The sequence below is a fragment of the Formica exsecta genome, unplaced genomic scaffold (genome assembly GCF_003651465.1).
Source record: "Formica exsecta isolate Colony F162 unplaced genomic scaffold, ASM365146v1 scaffold741, whole genome shotgun sequence".
Lineage (NCBI taxonomy): Eukaryota > Metazoa > Arthropoda > Insecta > Hymenoptera > Formicidae > Formica > Formica exsecta.
In genome coordinates this window covers 83,276-102,126 of record NW_021853508.1, presented here as the reverse complement: position 1 = coordinate 102,126, position 18,851 = coordinate 83,276, and the positions used below count along the sequence as shown (strand labels likewise).

Genomic DNA, 18,851 nt, shown 5'->3' with positions numbered 1-18,851 from the left:
GGGAAAGAGGGAGGGAGGGAGAGAGAAGGGGATGGAGTGGGAGGGAGAGGGGGAGGAAGAAGGAGAGGGCTGGGGAGAGGGAAAGGGAGAGAGAGAGAGAGAGAGTTGCAAAGTAAAAAGATAAAATTTTGCTAATATGCTTCATGGATAAAAAGAAGCAGAAAATAATGTTATATAAACATTACTCCGAAAATGTTTTGTTATCACACCAGATGTGAAATTATACAGGGTGTATCCTAAAAAGTGGGAAGTATTGCAATGAGAGATTCAGGACACAAAAATAAGAGAAAAAGTTCATGTAAACTATAAACATATGTCCGATATGACCTTGTTTCCGAGTTACAGCCTGTTTTATTTTCCAATATTTCCAACTTTTCCGCATACAAAAGTCTAATTCTGATTGCATTACCATCGGAAAATCCGTATATGAGATGTATGTCTGCTATTTAATTGTTTGACCAAGCCATAATTTTTTTAAAACTTCACTGAGCACAAGATACGAACCGTACTACTTACAATACAAATACGCGTTTATGTTTACAAATTAACAAGACCTTAAGTCCTTTAAATCTTGTACATAAACAGCAAATCGATATCCAAGTAGGCTATCTTAACTCTATTCGAAAATAAAACAAGCTATAATTTAAAAACAAGGTCATATCGGACATATGTTTATATGAACTTTTTCACCCTGTATATTTATTATACAGGGTGTATCATTTTAAGTGATGCAGCTGAATATCTCTTAAAGTAAAAAAGATTGGAAAAAATGTTTCAGACAAAAGTTGCATGATTTCGAGGGGGCCACATGATAAAAATATGAACTTGACCTTGAGTGACCTTTTCAAGGTGAGTTTAATGTGATCGATGTTTTCTTAAACGGAACCCCCACTTTTTATTGCATATTCTTTTAGCTTATCTCGAGAGCTTTTCAAAACACTATAATAAAGTATTTTTTTATTAAGTACTTTTTGAGTTATTTTATATTTTAATCTGACTTATTTTGATATAAAAAATAAAATATGTTATAAAATATTTAGTTTTCGATAATCTTACCAAAATACTTTTATGTACAGAATAATGAAACAAATCAATTAGTAATGAAAAAATACTTTATTATAGTGTTTTGAAAAGCTCTCGAGATAAGCTACAAGAATATGCAATAAAAAGGGGGGGTTCCATTTAAGAAAATATCGATCACATTGATCATATATATATATATATATATATATATATATATATATATATATATACACACACACACACACAAGAAATATATGTTTATTTACTTTTTTATTTCAAAACATTTTTTTGTTTCTAATAACTTTAACATTATTGGGAAATTTAAGTTAATTATACTTAAAATATGTGTGTCTCTACAGGATGTCTCATTAGAAATAGAACACAATACTAATTATCTCTTTATTTCTGACAATATGAAAAAATATTTCAAACATAATTTGAATAAATCTCGAAAGATGAATATGATGCAAGGAAAATTCTTTGATAATTATTGCAAAAAGATTACAATTCACCGATCCATTTGATTTTTCACATATACATATATATTATAGTCGAGGGAGTCCTAAAATACATCCTAAAATATAGTTTGAATCATTTGGTCTCCTCTACTTTCTAAGATACGACACTTTAAAGTAATGCATTTTTATTCCTGATAATATTCAATCTTTCGAAGTTTGTTTTATTCATGCCTCTTTGCTGACATATTTTGTTTGTATGTGCTACCTCTTTTGTCTTCAGTATGACTATTACACTATTGCATAGCATATATTATACAGGGTGGTCCTGAAATAGTTGGTCAAAATCAGGAATTGGATTGGGCTCGTCATAAAGATGAAAAAGGTTCTCATAAACGTTAGTCCAAAAACACATCCTTCAGGAGTTATGACTCATTTAATTATTAATACCTGATTCAGAAAAATGAAAGGAAAAAACTTTATTTTTATTTACAGAAGTTGTTGAAAATGTCCACCGTTAACTAAAACACATGCTCCCATTTGTCTAATCATTGACTGTCTAACACGCTCAAAGATTCCTGGCGTACATCTTATAATTTCGCAGCTATTGATATCGTAATTCCTCTACATTATTGATCGGAGTTACATAAGAGTCTTTAGCTGCCCCCATGTTGAGAGTGGGTGGCAAAAAGTATGGATCAATTAATTTATTTTCTATGATGCTAGCCCAGACATTTAAGGAAAATTTTTGTTGATGTCGAGATTGGATAATAATATGTGGATTTTTGTCTTCTCAAACACATTAATTAAAACAGCACAATTCATAGTAAGTACAATCAAAACTTTGAAAATATTTATTCTTTGAAATTGATAATTAAATGAGTCGTAACTCCTGAAGGATGCGTTTTTAGACTAACGCTTATGGGAACTTTTTTCATCTTATAACGAGCTCAATCCAATTCCTGATTTTGACCAACTATTTCAGGACCACGCTGTATATCAACAGATTTCAACTATTTCTGCCAGTTCTTAAACAGTTTTCGACATGCAACAACACGAGTTTTTGAATGGAAAAAGAAATATTTTATTGTAAATTAGATGCATAGGCAGGAAAAGAGCTCCGCCTCGATCTATATCTTCATTTCAAAAAAATGCTAGCCTAATTCAAACTAATTTATTTTTTAAATAAAAATTAGGTTTGGATTAGGTTAGAATTTTATCGGAGGGGGAGGAGTAGGGGGAGGGGAGAAGCATCTTCCCCACCTACGCATGTATTCCGCAGTAAAATAGAACAATAAATAATAACGGCAATAGGCTCAGAGTACTAACAATTAAATAGGAAAACTGACAAATAAGAATCACGGCGCGAATATTGGTATGTGAACTTATTATTGTTACATTTTAGTAATAAATGTGTATTAAAAATGTACGTTTTAGATCGTTTTTTGGTCTATCTTTAGCATAGATATAAATATTAAAGATTACATTGATATTTTAAAACTTGACATACGCAATATTTGTTGTTACAATCAAATTTGAGTTAAAATCGATAATCAGTAATCAGAAAGGAAGACTTACTAAAACCCGTGTGTTTTTTGTTATAGTTATTAAAACTAATAATCAAATTATTTACCTACCTTACATTTATGATGTTATTTTTAAATTTAAAAAGTAGAAAATTTTGAAATCGCATATGGGAACAAGTCTGAAAAGTACATACAAAGTTGGTGCAAGACTAAGCTATCGCACACAAATTGACATGGCTACATATACATAGCATAAAACCGGCCAATGAGCATCGAGCATTAAATCACCATATTGATTTACATAAAATGCTCATTGATTCAGGAAGTCTTACGCTATGCATATGCAGTTATGTCAATTTGTGTGCGATAGCCCTAAAGGTTCATTGGTGAATCCATTAAAGATGTCACAGTCTTCATAAAATAAAAATTAGAATTCATTGAATCGTTGAAGTTCTGGAAAGAACTAACTTTTACAGCGTAATGCTTGAGAACCATTTCAGACACAAAACTGAAATTGAAGACAATACTTTGCAGAAAGGAAGAAAGATTTTTACATCTTTATAAAGATGTATAAAAAGCTTATAGATAAAATATGGAAATTTATAGTAGTCTTATGATTATACAAAGCAGTTTGTTACTTAAAGTGTTTGGCGGTCTGATAATCTAAAATGGATGGAAACAAAGAACTTATTGAAAAGTTTTCAAAGTAGCTACTTAAAGATTACGACAAACTACGAGAATTATACCAACAGAAGCACTAAAAATAATCCTCTGAAAGTAGCTGTTATTGTAAGGGTTCATGGCATACAAATTAATGCAAGTCAATACTCATTATTGACCCAAATGCGGATTTTTAACGGATATACCTGGATCAAATAACTGTTTTAGAGCAGGAATTTACACACTAAAAGCATACTATAGAGAAAATTTTTCATGGGTAGTTATTAGGTCACTATGTCTCAAGCCAAGGGGTATTGGCTATCTTGAAGTATATAAAATTCTTTTTGCCTAAAAATGTTAAGAAGAGAAAAATTTACATTTATTTATACAGTAGGATTATAAGACTGTTTGTTAAAGTAATTATAGGATTATTCTTGATATATAAGACTGCATTTGAAAACTTAATAGATTAGCAAGGTAGAAGGAGAGGAAGAGAAACTTTCCATAATAAAATCACGTTAGCATGAATATCAAAAGGTATAAAATAGAAACAAAATAGCAGATGATCTAGCCAAGACGCGAATCAAGGCTGAAAAATCTAGGTTGACATACCTTTGGCAGTGAAAAAAAAAATATTCAAACATTTATTATTCAATCGAGCTAAATAACTCCTATTAATTAACAGACCAATCTTTAAGATAATAAAAAGTACTGAAGCTTTTATAATAGACCACGCACAGTTCTAAGAACTCATCTACACAATTTGGGTTTCAATTGCAGTCTTTACAGAAATCCAAAAGAAGACAGATATTTTGTGTCATTGCCTGGTACTAATGTGCAAAAGATGTAGAATCTTGAAGACATGGAGTTTTTAGAACTCGAGAAGTAAGAGTAAGGAATCTGATAAGCTAATACGAAACTATGTTTGAATCCTTAACTTCTATAAAAGCAACAAAATATAGAATAAAACAAGAAATGCGTGTTCAGAAGTGATACGTGACTTCATTATAGTGAGCGTCTGACTTAATCGGTCCGCTCGATCCCGAGGATTCCGCGATCCCGGGTTTGATTCCAGGCATTTATTTGTTTAAGTATTTGTCGTTTAAATATGCCTTCTGGAAGGCATCCTCTCCAACAGCGTCCATAATGATTTAGGAGCATGTTTGTGTCTACCATCTTCATAAGATGAACCCTTTATTTCTAATTTTGCATCACTTTTGAACATGAGATAACAAGTGATAATCTACATATCTACTAAAGCATTTTGTAGACCACTCGTATGTCTATGTATATGTGTGTATACGCGCGTGTGCGTGATTGTACATATGTATGTGAATTATATGTGTATATGTTCTAAGATATATCTATATATTATCAAACAAAGAATAATATTATTTCTCTCTCTTTCTTTTCTCTCTCCCTCAAAAATCAGCATTTAAATCGCGTATGAAGTAAAGATTATTTTTGCTTCTTAAAATATAATTGGATTTCATATTATAAAGAATATAAATCATTATTGTAAATAAAATTATAAATAAGATCCTGACAAGTCGAATTTATGAGCAAAGTAAATACAGTTTATTCTCGTCGGCCACATGAAGTTGAATAATTCGTCAGAAGAATTCGTGGACATATCGTAGCGAGACTTAAGCGTAGAATATATATGTGCAGATAAGATGTAAGATTATATGTATATGAACTGAGCCAAGGATAGCATCGATTTGGTTGCGCTTGGATGACTGCCAAACGCCGAATAGTAAAATATTTCTAACAATCTGTCTAGTTTACTGCGTATTTTTGCGAAGGCTATGTATCTCTCTTTAAAGAATCTAAAAGTTTAAACTAACTAAAGATTAGTCTAAACTTTTAGCTTATTTACATTTCTGTGTTATATTCAATTTAAAGAACAATATTTTTAATTGGAAAAGAAAATTGCAAAAACGATATTATAAAAAAGGCTGTGTACTTACCGCTCAATAATGTGAACGTGATAGCGAAGAGAGGCTCGTTTGGTTGCTTCGAGATCGCGCTAATATCAACTTGAAATCGCACTTGTCTTTGAAACATGACAGGTGCAGTGCTACCTCTCTTGTATTCCACTCTGAACGACATCGGTGAGCTCACACTGTGAGATAATTCTGCTATCTGCACAAGTATATAAGAATTTGTTCCAGAGTAAAATATTAAAACATATTAAAAATATTAAAGAAGTTTAGCAGATATATTAGCTCTCATAAATTAAACGAGATCGGTCAATTTATATCGCAAATCGCAAAATTTTTATGGCTAATGTCCACTTGGGGAGATGCTATTGAGAATAACGGTGGACAATTATAGAAATGGATCTAGTGGACCAAAAAAAATATTGTACACAATAAAATAAATAAAATACGTAATACATTTTTTAATATTAACTCAAACAATTTTATTTATCTCTAAAAGTTATTATCTAAATATTATAATTTTATTTAAATATTATAATTTTATCTATCTCTAATAGTTGCTATCTAAATATTATACATATAGTTATTATATCAAAAATAATTCAATGTACAATAACATGGAATTTTCGAGAGATTTTACAGTATAGAGAATTTTATTCTGATTCAGCAAAAATTCTAATAAAGATTAGTCTAAAATTTTAAAGATTTTGTATCATAAAGTTTCTTTAAATTTTTTGTATATTATAATTTTTTATGGAAATAAAATTTCGCATTTTTTAAAAAGTATGCTAATTAATTCGTTCCGTTTGCATTGCAGATGTTTTCACAAATGTAAAAATTATTTTTCTCTCTTAGATAGATAAGAATAGCTATCAGTCTTCCCTTTTTTTACTTCCAAGAATTATTCCCAAATGGTTAATAAGCTTTATTCGAGATTAAAGATTATTTAGACAATGAGCGTTGCTTTGACCAAACTCCAATTGATTTAATCGGCGATTAACGAGTGATTTATCAAGTAATGCATTTTATTAATTCAGAATTACTCCAAAATTATTATTAATTGTTTATTATCTGACTTGTCGAGAAAAAGATTAGATTAGAATCGATGAATATATAATTTAAAATTTTGCTATAGGCTATTTTATATGTACTCTAGAATTAAATAAATTTTGATTACATTAATCAAACTTTGATCGAAGTGATAATCTCGATATACTTACCGATAAGAAAGCATGGATCAGATCGGCCTTGACACTGGCCAGCGGTTTTCCCTTAACCAGGACGGTAAAGGTCTCATCTTTTTCTGTAGTCATCAAACTACCAAACCATGATTTCTTTGTTAGTTCCGGAGAGGAATCAGGTGTGAGGTGTACCTATATGCAGTAGGAAGCTTACTTTGTGATTCCTCCTGAGATATATGAATAAAATTAATTTGATATTTTATATACACTTTATATATTTTTAGTGCTCGTTAAATTTTAAGTCCAAGAAATAATCTATTCTGATAAATATAACAGAATTGTTATAATTCATCCGTTACATTTCACTAAAGTTCTTAACTGATCTTCGACAGAATTTCGCTGTATATAAAAATATTTATTGATTTTTAAATTGTATTAAGACAACTGGATTATATTAAGCTCATCTAAAATTCAATTGTTGCAAATAATCATTATATTATGATTGAGACATAACGTTATAATGTATAAATTATAAAAAAAAGAAATTAATTAGATGTTTATTATCTATTATTACATACCTCCTCGGTACTAGTGAGCAATTTACGACGATGAAATCTGGGACTGCCTAGAAAAGAATTCTTGATCGTGGTCAATCTCGATCTCCAGTGATGAGCTCCAGATCCTGCTCCTGTGTGAGGCGATCCCGGCGGTGTAATACCAACTGCAACTATTGCAAAACAAGCAACGTTTTGGAAACATATATTTGGCTTATCTTAAACACATTAAAATAATACGTGATAGTCGAACCTATTCCTTTTGTAATTAATTATTTATTTTTTCAAATTTTTATAGATACGATCGTTATTGTACGATTATTAATTGAAAAAAAGGTAGAACTATCACGTAAAATACAATTATGCAATTTTGTTTAATTACAATGCAAATTTTATATATAAATCACAGAAACAACGTTTGTGTGATATGATAAGACGTAATATCGGAGATGCTAAAATCTGCATGATTGCATCGAGATTCTGAAATTTTATCAAGAGACACGATGGTGTCTCGCGCCAAGTCACGCGTAGCAACAGCGAAGCACTCCGGGTATCTATACGCGAGTCGGCTAGTTCAGAGTACCTCAATTATCGTTTTCATCTTTAATAGTTCAGCTTTAATTGTTTTATGAGCAGAGAAATTGCAATGCAAACTTCGAAACATGAAATTTTCACTTAAGAAACGTCGACGATGTAGTCGACCACATTAAAATGTACTTTTCTAACTTTACATGCAAGATGGCGTTAGTCGTTATCGATAATGCATAATACTGTATTGCAAGCACAATTACCGTTTTTATTACTGTCGGTAATAAATATCAATAAATATATCATTCTTTCTGTTTCGTTACTTCTCGCTCTCTTTCGTTAATTCCTGTGTTCTTTCTCTTTCTCTTCTTTTTTCGCGTAATACGCTGTTGTGCATGTGCGTGCGTGTATGCATGCTTAGACATGAGTACGAATAATAATGCTATATATACAGGGTAGGCCATTTTAATGTATCCACTGAAATATCTTAAAATCTATAAGCTTAAGACAAAAATGTTTTAGACAAAAGTTGTATGATTCACAGGGGTACACATGATGAAAATATGGACTTGACCTTAAATGACCTTTTTAAGGCCAAGTCAATAGGATCGATGTTTTCTTAAACGGAACCACCCATTTTTTTTTAGTTGCTTGAAGGTCACGTGAAGGTCACCTTCAATTTTTTAAATGGAACTGCCTACTTTTTATTGCATATTCTTGTAGCTTATCTTGAGAGCTTTTCAAAACACTATAATAAAGTATTTTTTCATTAAGTACTTTTTGAGTTATTTTATATTTTATTCTGACATATTTTGATATAAAAAATAAAATATCTCGTAAAATATTTAGTTTTCGATAATCTTACCGTAATACTTTTATGTACAGAATAATGAGACAAATCCATTAGTGTAAAGAAAGAAACGGTAAATATAGCGAAAAGGGGACCCAGCTCCGATGACTTTGACCTTGATATATGTTGTTAAGGACATAATTCCGAGTAACTTTTTACCTAAAGAATATTTACGAAACCTTTTCGATTTATTTGGCTCTGTATAGATTTGATACAAATTTATTATTGTTAATAATACTATCGTATATTTGTATTTATTTAAAGATGTTAACTTATACTACAAAAAAGAATGAGATCCCTAAAAACTTACCTGTTTAAAAAAAGGTAAAAAAAGGCGCCAAGTACACGCGCCATTTGTGAAAAACTATATTTATATATATTTATAAAATAGTGTTGGTCGTTTACCTGATTTTCGGACCGTCAAGTTCGTTCGACCCGATTCTAACGCTTCGAGACGTTTAACTTCGGGATCATAAAGATAGTGGTTGCGCCCTTCCACTGACTCATCCTTCCTCGAGTCTGGACGTAACAGTAAGATATATTTGTATAATTTTTTTTTTGGTTAAAATATTTTTATAAGTTTTTATCTTCAATAATTTAAAATAACACTATTTTATAAATATATATAAATATAGTTTTTCACAAGTGGCACGTGTCCTTGCGCCTTTTTTTAACCTTTTTTTAAAAATACGATAAACAGGAACATTTAGCATAATATGATCTGCCACAGACTTGGTAATAATCTTGGTAAATATTGACATTAACTTACCCCTTACGGGGAGAGATCACTTTTTTGACATAAATTATAGAGAGTGGAATCCTAAGTGTAATACACGCTTTAAATTATGTAGTGCTCTCTTTTTTGGTTCCTAAGATATGCGATTTTGAGAAGTATTATAAGTTTCCGTACTTGTCACTTCTCATTATATCCTACTTGTGTGTTTATATTTTTTTATTTACATTTGTTCGTTATTATGTCACTATCAATACGCTTCCAGATTATTGTTTAGTTTCGTTAAGAATTACTTTTTATTTACATTTGCTTGTCACTATGTTATTATTATTTAATAAAATATGAAAAATTACGTACTGTTTTATTTTTTAATATTTTTATTATTTTACCTAAATTAACCTGAACTTATTTAAGTATTCATTAAAATTAAAAAATAAATATTTAAATAAACGCGTGGGCGGAGGAGGGGCCTAGCCCCTTTCCCTGCACTCTCATCCCGAAAAGAGCTAATATAACTCAAACCTAATCTCAATTTAAAATCAGAAATTGGATTAGGTTAGTTTTTTTTGGATGGGCGTGCAGGAAGAGGGGTTCTGCCTCTTCTTCGCCCGCGCGTTTATCTCTCGATAAAGTAAAACTATATAAAACATATGGTTTGAAACTTTCCGCACGAAAGTTTGAAATAAATAATTTTGTTATACTTAGATATTTAATATTTCTCTAAATAAATGCTTAATAATATATGAGTAACTCTTAATGAATGAATGCTTAATAATGATGCGAAAACCTATTCAAAGTTATTGAGAATTATGATCTTGAAAACATATATACGTCAAGGTCAAGGTCATTGGGATTAAATTCCCGAAAATTTTATTTTTACAATATTTCGAAGTCGCATATCTCAGAAACAAAAAGAAAGTGTCACGTAATTCACACACACACATAAAGGATATATTATTTACACTCTATATAATATATGCCAAAAAGAAAGTGATCCATGAAGTAAGTAAGTTAATGTCAACATTTACCATGACCTGTAAAAGTAGCGCAATTAACTTAAGTAATTATTATTTATATTGTACAACATAGCCATTACATACTCACATACACACAAACACACATATATTTACAATGTGTACAAAATACACATTTACAATATATACAAAATATACATTTACAATGTGTACAAAGTGGAATTAATTAAGAAAAAGCACAATATATATAGTCAATAAAATTCCGTATTCTTTATTTTTGTTAAAAATAAGAAAAATTTCCCTAATTCTATAATATTTTTTAGTCCTATTCCTTCAACGTACATAAATAAAATAAAAATGCTGTTTTGATCATGTGGTATTGACATTTTTCTTTTATACTGGCGTAATCCAGTAGCAAATGTAAAATAATAGACATCATCAAAAAGTATTAAAACCAAGCAAATTAAAAATATAAGGATACGAAAGTATTAACAATACAGACAATGTTATTGACAAGGTTATCAATATTATTGATAATGTTAGGACTCATAGAAATAAAAGTATTCTTGCAAAATAAGGATAAATATAAGACATAATCTGTAATACTAATAAACTCACCAGGTTGCATCTCGTTAAGTTCAATGCCGACACTAGTGAGCGCCGACGCTGACGCTGGCGTCGGTACACTCTGACTCGTGGGACTGCCATTTCCCGCGGTAGTAGTGGTACTGCTGCCGATGGACAATCTGTGTGGACTACTGGTAACCGTTTGGCCCACATGTGATATCGGTACCGCTCTGTGGGGACTCAATAGACCTGCAGGCGCGTGCAATGGTGAGCTACCCGGCGTTGACGTATGCGAATGAGAGCTATGAATGTGGCACCCGCCTGTGCTTGGTGATCGACGCGCATGGTGTCTCGTACTGCAACAAGAAAATTAGAAATGCAATTAACGAAGTAACAAATTATTTGAATTAAACCATAATAAAGTTAAATACTTTAATTGATATTTCCATTAGTATTAATGGGACGAAATGAAAGAATCGAAATGTAATTCGAGTTGCGTTTTATACAGAGTTTCTGGTAAAGATTGTGCCAACACTCGTGAGCAAATAGAGCACAGTAAACTAAACAGAAAAGTCCTGTACCATTTTGCGATTTTCGTAATAATTGAAAAATTAATTAAACAAGATTGACCAATTCGCGTGACTATAAGCGCGCGGCGAGAAAGAACGGTCCAGAGACATTCCAAAAGTTTGCGATCGCTAGGCGCGCGAGGAAATTTTGGGAGGAGCGCTTTACAAATGACAACGGTTACGTACGAACGGTACATAACGATGGATTCTCGCGTCCTAGCAACCACACATCAATGGGTTGTTCCTTTTTACTCATACGCGCTTATACTCATATGAATTTGTCGATCTTTTTTAATTAATTTCTCAATAATTATTACAAAAATCATAAAATGGTAAAGAACTTTTCTGTTCAGTTTACTGTGTTCTACCCGAGCGTTGGCACAATCTTTACCAGACATCCTGTATAAAGGAGCTCAAGCTTGCGAACATGATGTGGGAGTTAATTACCTGCGCAATGTTTAGATCTGACGAAGAAAGTAAAAAAGCGACACGATGAAAACATATATGATACGAAACACGCGACATACATAACTGATGCTATCACGTGATGGTGATGCCAATTTGAAATGAACCGTAGCTGCTTGACGTTGCAAAACTCTTTCGTTAAGCACATAACTTTTATCCGCAAAATGCAAGATTGATTACAAAGCTCATCTTCCACCATAAAATTTCATGATAAAGAAGGATAAAAATGATTTTTGTCATAACATTATTATCATTATCATTCTTTCTATTCAAATTTATGCGAGTTTACCTAGACTGTCTTCTAGGCGTCAAAGGTGATCCGTGACTGATTTGTCCAAGATTGAGCGCGGTGCTTCCGTTCACTCTACATGTATCCACTCGTTTTCTCGGTGGATCAGCTTCTAATTGTCCTGCGGATCTCATGCCTCCCCTCATTACTTCGAGCTCGTCCTCGCACGCCGGTCTTCTTCGCTTTCTCTCCAGCAACAGAAAATATATCACCTTTTCTGTGTTGTGGCTAAAGGGGAAATTTTTTATTTATTTTGTGGAGTTATTTTTCACGATACATTTCCAACAGAACTTAGATAGATTGAAGTGGAATATAATGTCTTTCTACCAGAGTGGAATCATCTTACTTTGGACTGAGCAGTTCCTGAATGAGTTTATCGCGCTCTTTGAAACAACCAAGACTCGCGATCGCTTGTAGCACGTCGGGATCGATTGCATCCACGGACGGAATAACATGCGTTTGCACTACATCCATCATCGACAACTCCAATTCCAATTCACCCTTACCCGCCGCCGTTACCCAGATATGTCTATTTATTTCCGCTAACTAAAAAGAAATAACATTAAATTTTATTTAGAAAATGTTTCAATATTAGTAAATATATTTAATAGCTTTAATATATGTTTTTAAAAGATGTTTCACAATCTGAAACAAGCTGAATTGTGCAAATTAGAAACTTGCACATTGCTTCCTCATCATTTTATCTCACAAAGTTTAAGTTCCTTTAAGCATGCGGATTTTTCAATTTTTGCTTCCTCATAGAGAAAGCTTTGTGAGCAAAATAAAAAGATAAAGAAGCAATATGCTATTTTCTAATTTACACACTTTTTTTATTTTTATATAATCGTTATAGATTATACATTTACATTATAGATTATACATTTTCAGAAATATAAAAACTTATTTAAAAAACACTTAATTAACTTTATTATAAAAAAAAAATATTATAAAAAAAAGAACACGAGAAACATTGATAAATATTGATAAATATAAAATTTTGTCACGAAAACAAAGCTTCCTCTATGAGGAAGCAAAATGAACCCTTTCACCGATTCTCATCAAATTCCATACCAACCATCCTTTAATAATATTCTATCCATGTAAAAAAATTTAACTAGATATCTCAAAAATTGCGGAAGTTAGCGGTTGCACAACAAATCGCATACACACACACATACATACATACATACATACACAAGCTGAATTGTGCAAATTAGAAACTTGCACATTGCTTCCTCATCATTTTATCTCACAAAGTTTAAGCTCATTTAAGCATATTCTCACCAAATTCAATACCAACCATTCTTTAATAATATTCTATCCATGTAAAAAAAATTTAACTAGATATCTCAAAAATTGCGAAAGTTAGCAGTTGCACAACAAATCGCGTACATACACACACACACATACATACATACATACATACATTTTTTAGGAATATGATTTTTCGACGTTTTCGAACATTCTGAACACATTGGCATTAAAAGTTCGAAAAAAAATTTTGTCACGAAAACAAAGCTTCCTCTATGAGGAACCAATACATACATTTTTTAGGAATATGATTTTTCGACATTTTCGAACATTCTGAACACATTGGCATTAAAAACTCGAAAAAAAAATTTGTCACGAAAACAAAGCTTCCTCTATGAGGAAGCAAAAAGGGATATAAAGCGTCTTACCGTTAGTCTTTTTTCAGGATCAACTTCTATCATACCCCTGAGCAAATTCTGACACTCAGGCGGCACGAAATGCGGTATGTAAAACAGTCCACGTTTAACTTTCTCTAGTAGTTTTCTCAGATTGTCATCGTCGAAAGGTAAAGCGCCTACCAGAAGCGCGTAAAGTATTACCCCACAGGACCATACATCTGCTTTTCTACCATCATACTTCTCACCCTGCGAAAAAAGATTAGCAACAAATGATTTTACGTACATCAATCTCAAATATGTTTAGCTATTACTCGTTTAATTTATTATTCTTGTAATTTGATATTGACTAATTATTATCGAGAAAATTAATTATAATAGAAGCTCTTACTCTAATGACTTCGGGACAGGCGTAATGAGGGGATCCACAACTAGTCTCCAGCATAGAGCCCGCGGGTTGTAAGGATGCCATCCCAAAATCCGCTATCTTAATATTATTTTTTTCATCCAGTAATAAGTTTTCAGGTTTTAAATCTCTATGACTGTAAAAATGACGGAAAAATAAAACTCGTACATCATATATATTGTCAAGAACAAAAAGATGATTATAATACAAATAGAAAAAGAGACTATTATATAATTAAATGGAAAAACTGGCAAATAAGAGCTATTATATAATATGTGACGGTATACGCGGCTTACCATATACTATGGCTGTGGCAAAAGTCTAATGCGGAAATTATTTGTCGGAAAAATCTTCTTGCTTCTTTTGGAGTCAGTCTACCCTTCTTCACCAAGTAATCGAACAGTTCCCCGCCCGAGACGTGTTCCAGGACAAGATATCTTAAAAGAATTTTCAAAGTATGACATTTTTGCATCATTTGCAAAAAAAAATTTATTTGTTCTTTTCAAAAATACAAATAAAAAAAAAAGTTTTTCAAAATTACTTTTATTGATAACTTACAGATATTTCTTGTTTTCGTATACATCCGAGAGGCCGAGCACGTGCGGATGGTCGATCAGTTTCATGATTGCGATTTCGCGCTCCACTTTCATCAACACAGACTCCGAAAGCTTTTCACGATTGATAATCTTGATTGCCACCTTTTTACCCAACACACAATGTACGCCGAGCTTTACTAATCCTAAAATAAAAAGACAGAATTCTTTACTTTATAATAGCACAGGAAAAATCGGGAGATAAAGAAATAAAAAAGATTTTCGTACATTATTGGGGGTTTTTTAAAAATATTTGATTTTTAAGCTCCAGAGAACATATAAATTCTAATTATCTTATTTTTATCTTATTATTACTTTAAAATAATACAGTTTTCTGCAATTTTCTGCGATAATAATAAATTGAGAATATATTATTAAAATCTTAATTATATATACTCGCGATTGGTTTCGAATTCCTTTCACTTATTGTTAATAAATAACGAAAAGCTTGGCGCGAGCTTTGTTGAAACGGATTTTTAGAATTTTAGAGAAAATTGCCATTTTCCAATAATCATAATAATTTCATTAATTTTTGTCATATGATGTTTTGGAATTATATTCCAAAACATCATATGACAATTATTAATATAATTCGTTAATCAAATATATATTGGATTGAACGAAAAGTTTGTATCGTTTTTTGCTAACAAATGATCGAAAAAACGGCATGAGCTTTCCGTTCAATCCAATATAAATATAGTAATTTGTTATTATTTGTCTCGTACATTACTCTCGTAATCTATTTTCCTAATTATATTATAATGACACAATCATATTTACGATGACGATATAAATGCCCAATATCGCCTTTAATCAAGCGAATTAATTTGCGCATATGACACACAATATTTGTTACAATTACAAAAAATTTTCTGCTTACTATATTTTTACGGATTTTGCAACAATAAAAGATACTACATTATTTTGTAGCTATTGTATATCTACTATTACAGAAGTATTGTATATTACACACAATCAGCATAGTATTAAATAGAAGATACCAGATCAAATATAATCTTTTATAGCAATAAAAAATATAATTCCAAAAGCAGAGTCAATGTAAAAAGTAAGAGTTATGAAGCAAAATTGGCTTAAATCGTAATCTGAAATCTATAACAAGCCGCGCCATATAATGTCTTTATCTACTTAAATGACGACAACGACGGTTGTACACCACAAACAGATATGCTTAAGAGAAAAAAAGGAGAAAAGAAGAACAGAAGGAAATTATTCATTATAAAACGATAATGGAGAGCAATTAAACATTACCTCGTAATGAAATCGCATTTAATTGGAGGTATAAAGAGTTTAATCCTAGATAAAGAATTGCATAGCTTTACATAGTGATTATGTGAAAGCTGTTAGTAATCTTGCAGGTGCTCGATTATCACGAAGTGATCAACGTTATTTGATTACTCGAGCAAAACATAATTTTTCACGTGCGCGTCGGCTTCCCTATATCTATCGCATGCACTTATTTACATATTGTCTAAAAATATGTTACATTTCTGTGACGTTATATCGTAAAATTATAAATAACTCGAAACACTTTTTGTGATCGATGATCATCTTTTAGCCAACCTCAATAGAACCACATGACATAAAGTCCGATATTAATTTCGATGATTGACAACATGACAATCCCTGTTAAACGAACGCAGCGCTTCCCGTCAAATCTGACGGCTATTGCATTAAGCAATACCAGAAAGTTAAAATGCACTTCTTCCAACGATTTATCCATGATTTAATATCGATCGTCGATAATATATGCATTCGTAGAAAGAAATTTCTGGAAGTTTTTGTACACATTGTGCACACAGTTTAGAATACATACTTGCAAAAGTTAAATATTATATGCTTAGCTAATATATTAGCTAATATATTAGTGAATTACATTGGTATTTTTTTAGTTAGCAAATTGATTAATTTCTGAAAGGCTTAAAAAAAATTTCTCCAGTATTTGACTCTAATAATCTTGAATCTGTTTTGAATGCACAATAAAGAGTGAATTCTACAAGATGTGATTGAACATTTTGCAATACAAATTCCGTTTCCTCATATCATTTTGATATTGCTTCAGTTTCGGAGGTTAGTTTTACAAAAAAATATTTCAGGATTAAAATGTGTTAAAATCATAATGTTGCTTTATTCTCTGCTTTTGATTTCATTGGGTTCTCGTAACCAATTCGCCAAATTTGCATTTATTAAACTTATTACTGGAATATTCTTTGTTCCCGCGAAAACAGATAACGAGAAATTTTAAGAATGGTTATATATTTTTTTTCCTGTTTTTCATCGAGAGACCTAATCCCGCTGGTTATAATGCAAACCGTACCGCAAGCACGAGCAGGCAATTTCATTACCCGCTTGCGCGTGGGTCACAGAATTCGAAGCGTGAAGAGGAATTCATTCGTATGATTAACGCACCGTATTGTCACGTGCCAGAGCATACCCTTTCAAGGTGCATATGGGATCGATATGGTCTGCCGGAGGAAATGACCGCTACGAAACTCATTCGCTGAAAGCCAACTCGTGTGAATTCATTAACAAGTTTTTGCGAAATTACATGCTGATCGTGAAAAACCAATTCGTATTTCTATATAAACTCTGAAAGTTCCATCGGCAAAAAATTAAATACAGATTTAAAATAATATATATCAAAAATAAAAAAGTTTTGAAACGCAGAAATATATCTCATTTTCATGCCGCCAATTTACTTTAGCATTCATATATACGCGCGCACTTGCAAATCGGCGCGTCCTTCTTTCTCTAGTACGTTCATTGTTGTCGACATTATTACCTTCTAGTCCCCTTGTCAGTAGCGTTTAATTAAAAACGCTTATTAATTGCTTCGTAAAGATTTACAATTATTATTAGGGGGGTGGGGGGTATTTTTCATACAGTGGATATAATATAGAAACGAGAGTTTTAACTTTGAACTATAGTCACATTTGTTATTAGAGTACTAATTTACGAGTTATGTAATGCGTTTTTCTGTGCGTTCCACAAAAAAATATTTAATGGAAAAATATTTACATATAAAAATTAAAATACCGAATATTCCTATATTATGTCCATATTATGTCAATTTTTTTAGCTTTTATTAAACAGATAAACGGCGCTTTTATATAAGATTTTTAACAGTAATTTTAGTAATATTCTAAACTATAAAATTTTGATTTGTCGTATCTTCTTCTTCTGTTGTAATCTTTTCCGTATATTGAGAACAAAATCCTAGATTTATGCATGGATAAAATCTTTTGAACGTACATATATCGCGATAGAATAAGTTCTAATTTTCTTACGTGTATTATGCGCTGTTCTTAAAATATTTTGATACAATTTTTTCTTAGAGAGAGAGAGAGAGAGAGAGAGAGAGAGAGAGAGAAAGTTAAAAAACAATCTAGTGCTGCCAATTTACAATATTCTATGACAATATAAATGAATACGTATATTTTTTGTATACATATTTCAAGATATTACTGCATGTTTCTGTATAATTAAGTTCAAACATTTCTAGCTCTCTATCTGCCTATAACCGCTGTATAACATAATTAGTATGTCATCAGTATTGATCGTATAATAGCATCGAATGCCTTCGAGGTGAGAGCAAATTAGTGCAGCGCGCGTTAACTTCGCAAATTTTCTTGATATACGAGCTTTCTGTAAAATCCATTATCCTCCCTCTTACTTTTTTTGATTCATATTATAAAGAATCCTTTATCAAGTATTTAATTATCTTTTCTCTTGCAATTTTTCTCCTATTCATTTTTATTAATTTTTATTAAAACACAGTATCCTCAAAATAATATTTATTTTATAAATCTCCTTCACGTATATACAGGGTAGGCCATTTTAATGTATCCACTGAAATATCTTAAAATCTATA

The 18,851-nt window shown here is 31.4% G+C and overlaps 1 protein-coding gene across 2 annotated transcripts in view; it reads right to left on the bottom strand.

Annotated features, from left to right (window-relative positions):
* LOC115243848 (serine/threonine-protein kinase BRSK2) overlaps window positions 1-18,851 on the bottom strand; it is a 29,958-nt gene that overhangs the window by 6,968 nt on the left and 4,139 nt on the right. For both annotated transcript variants that reach the window (XM_029821103.1, XM_029821104.1), the window contains exons 2-11: window positions 14,928-15,108; window positions 14,666-14,806; window positions 14,355-14,505; window positions 13,997-14,212; window positions 12,664-12,863; window positions 12,318-12,545; window positions 11,046-11,350; window positions 7,367-7,515; window positions 6,828-6,980; window positions 5,635-5,809 (exon numbers count right to left, since the gene is read on the bottom strand). In XM_029821103.1, coding sequence (XP_029676963.1) covers window positions 5,635-5,809; window positions 6,828-6,980; window positions 7,367-7,515; window positions 11,046-11,350; window positions 12,318-12,545; window positions 12,664-12,863; window positions 13,997-14,212; window positions 14,355-14,505; window positions 14,666-14,806; window positions 14,928-15,108 — 1,899 coding nt within the window. The remainder of the gene's footprint in view (window positions 1-5,634; window positions 5,810-6,827; window positions 6,981-7,366; window positions 7,516-11,045; window positions 11,351-12,317; window positions 12,546-12,663; window positions 12,864-13,996; window positions 14,213-14,354; window positions 14,506-14,665; window positions 14,807-14,927; window positions 15,109-18,851) is intronic.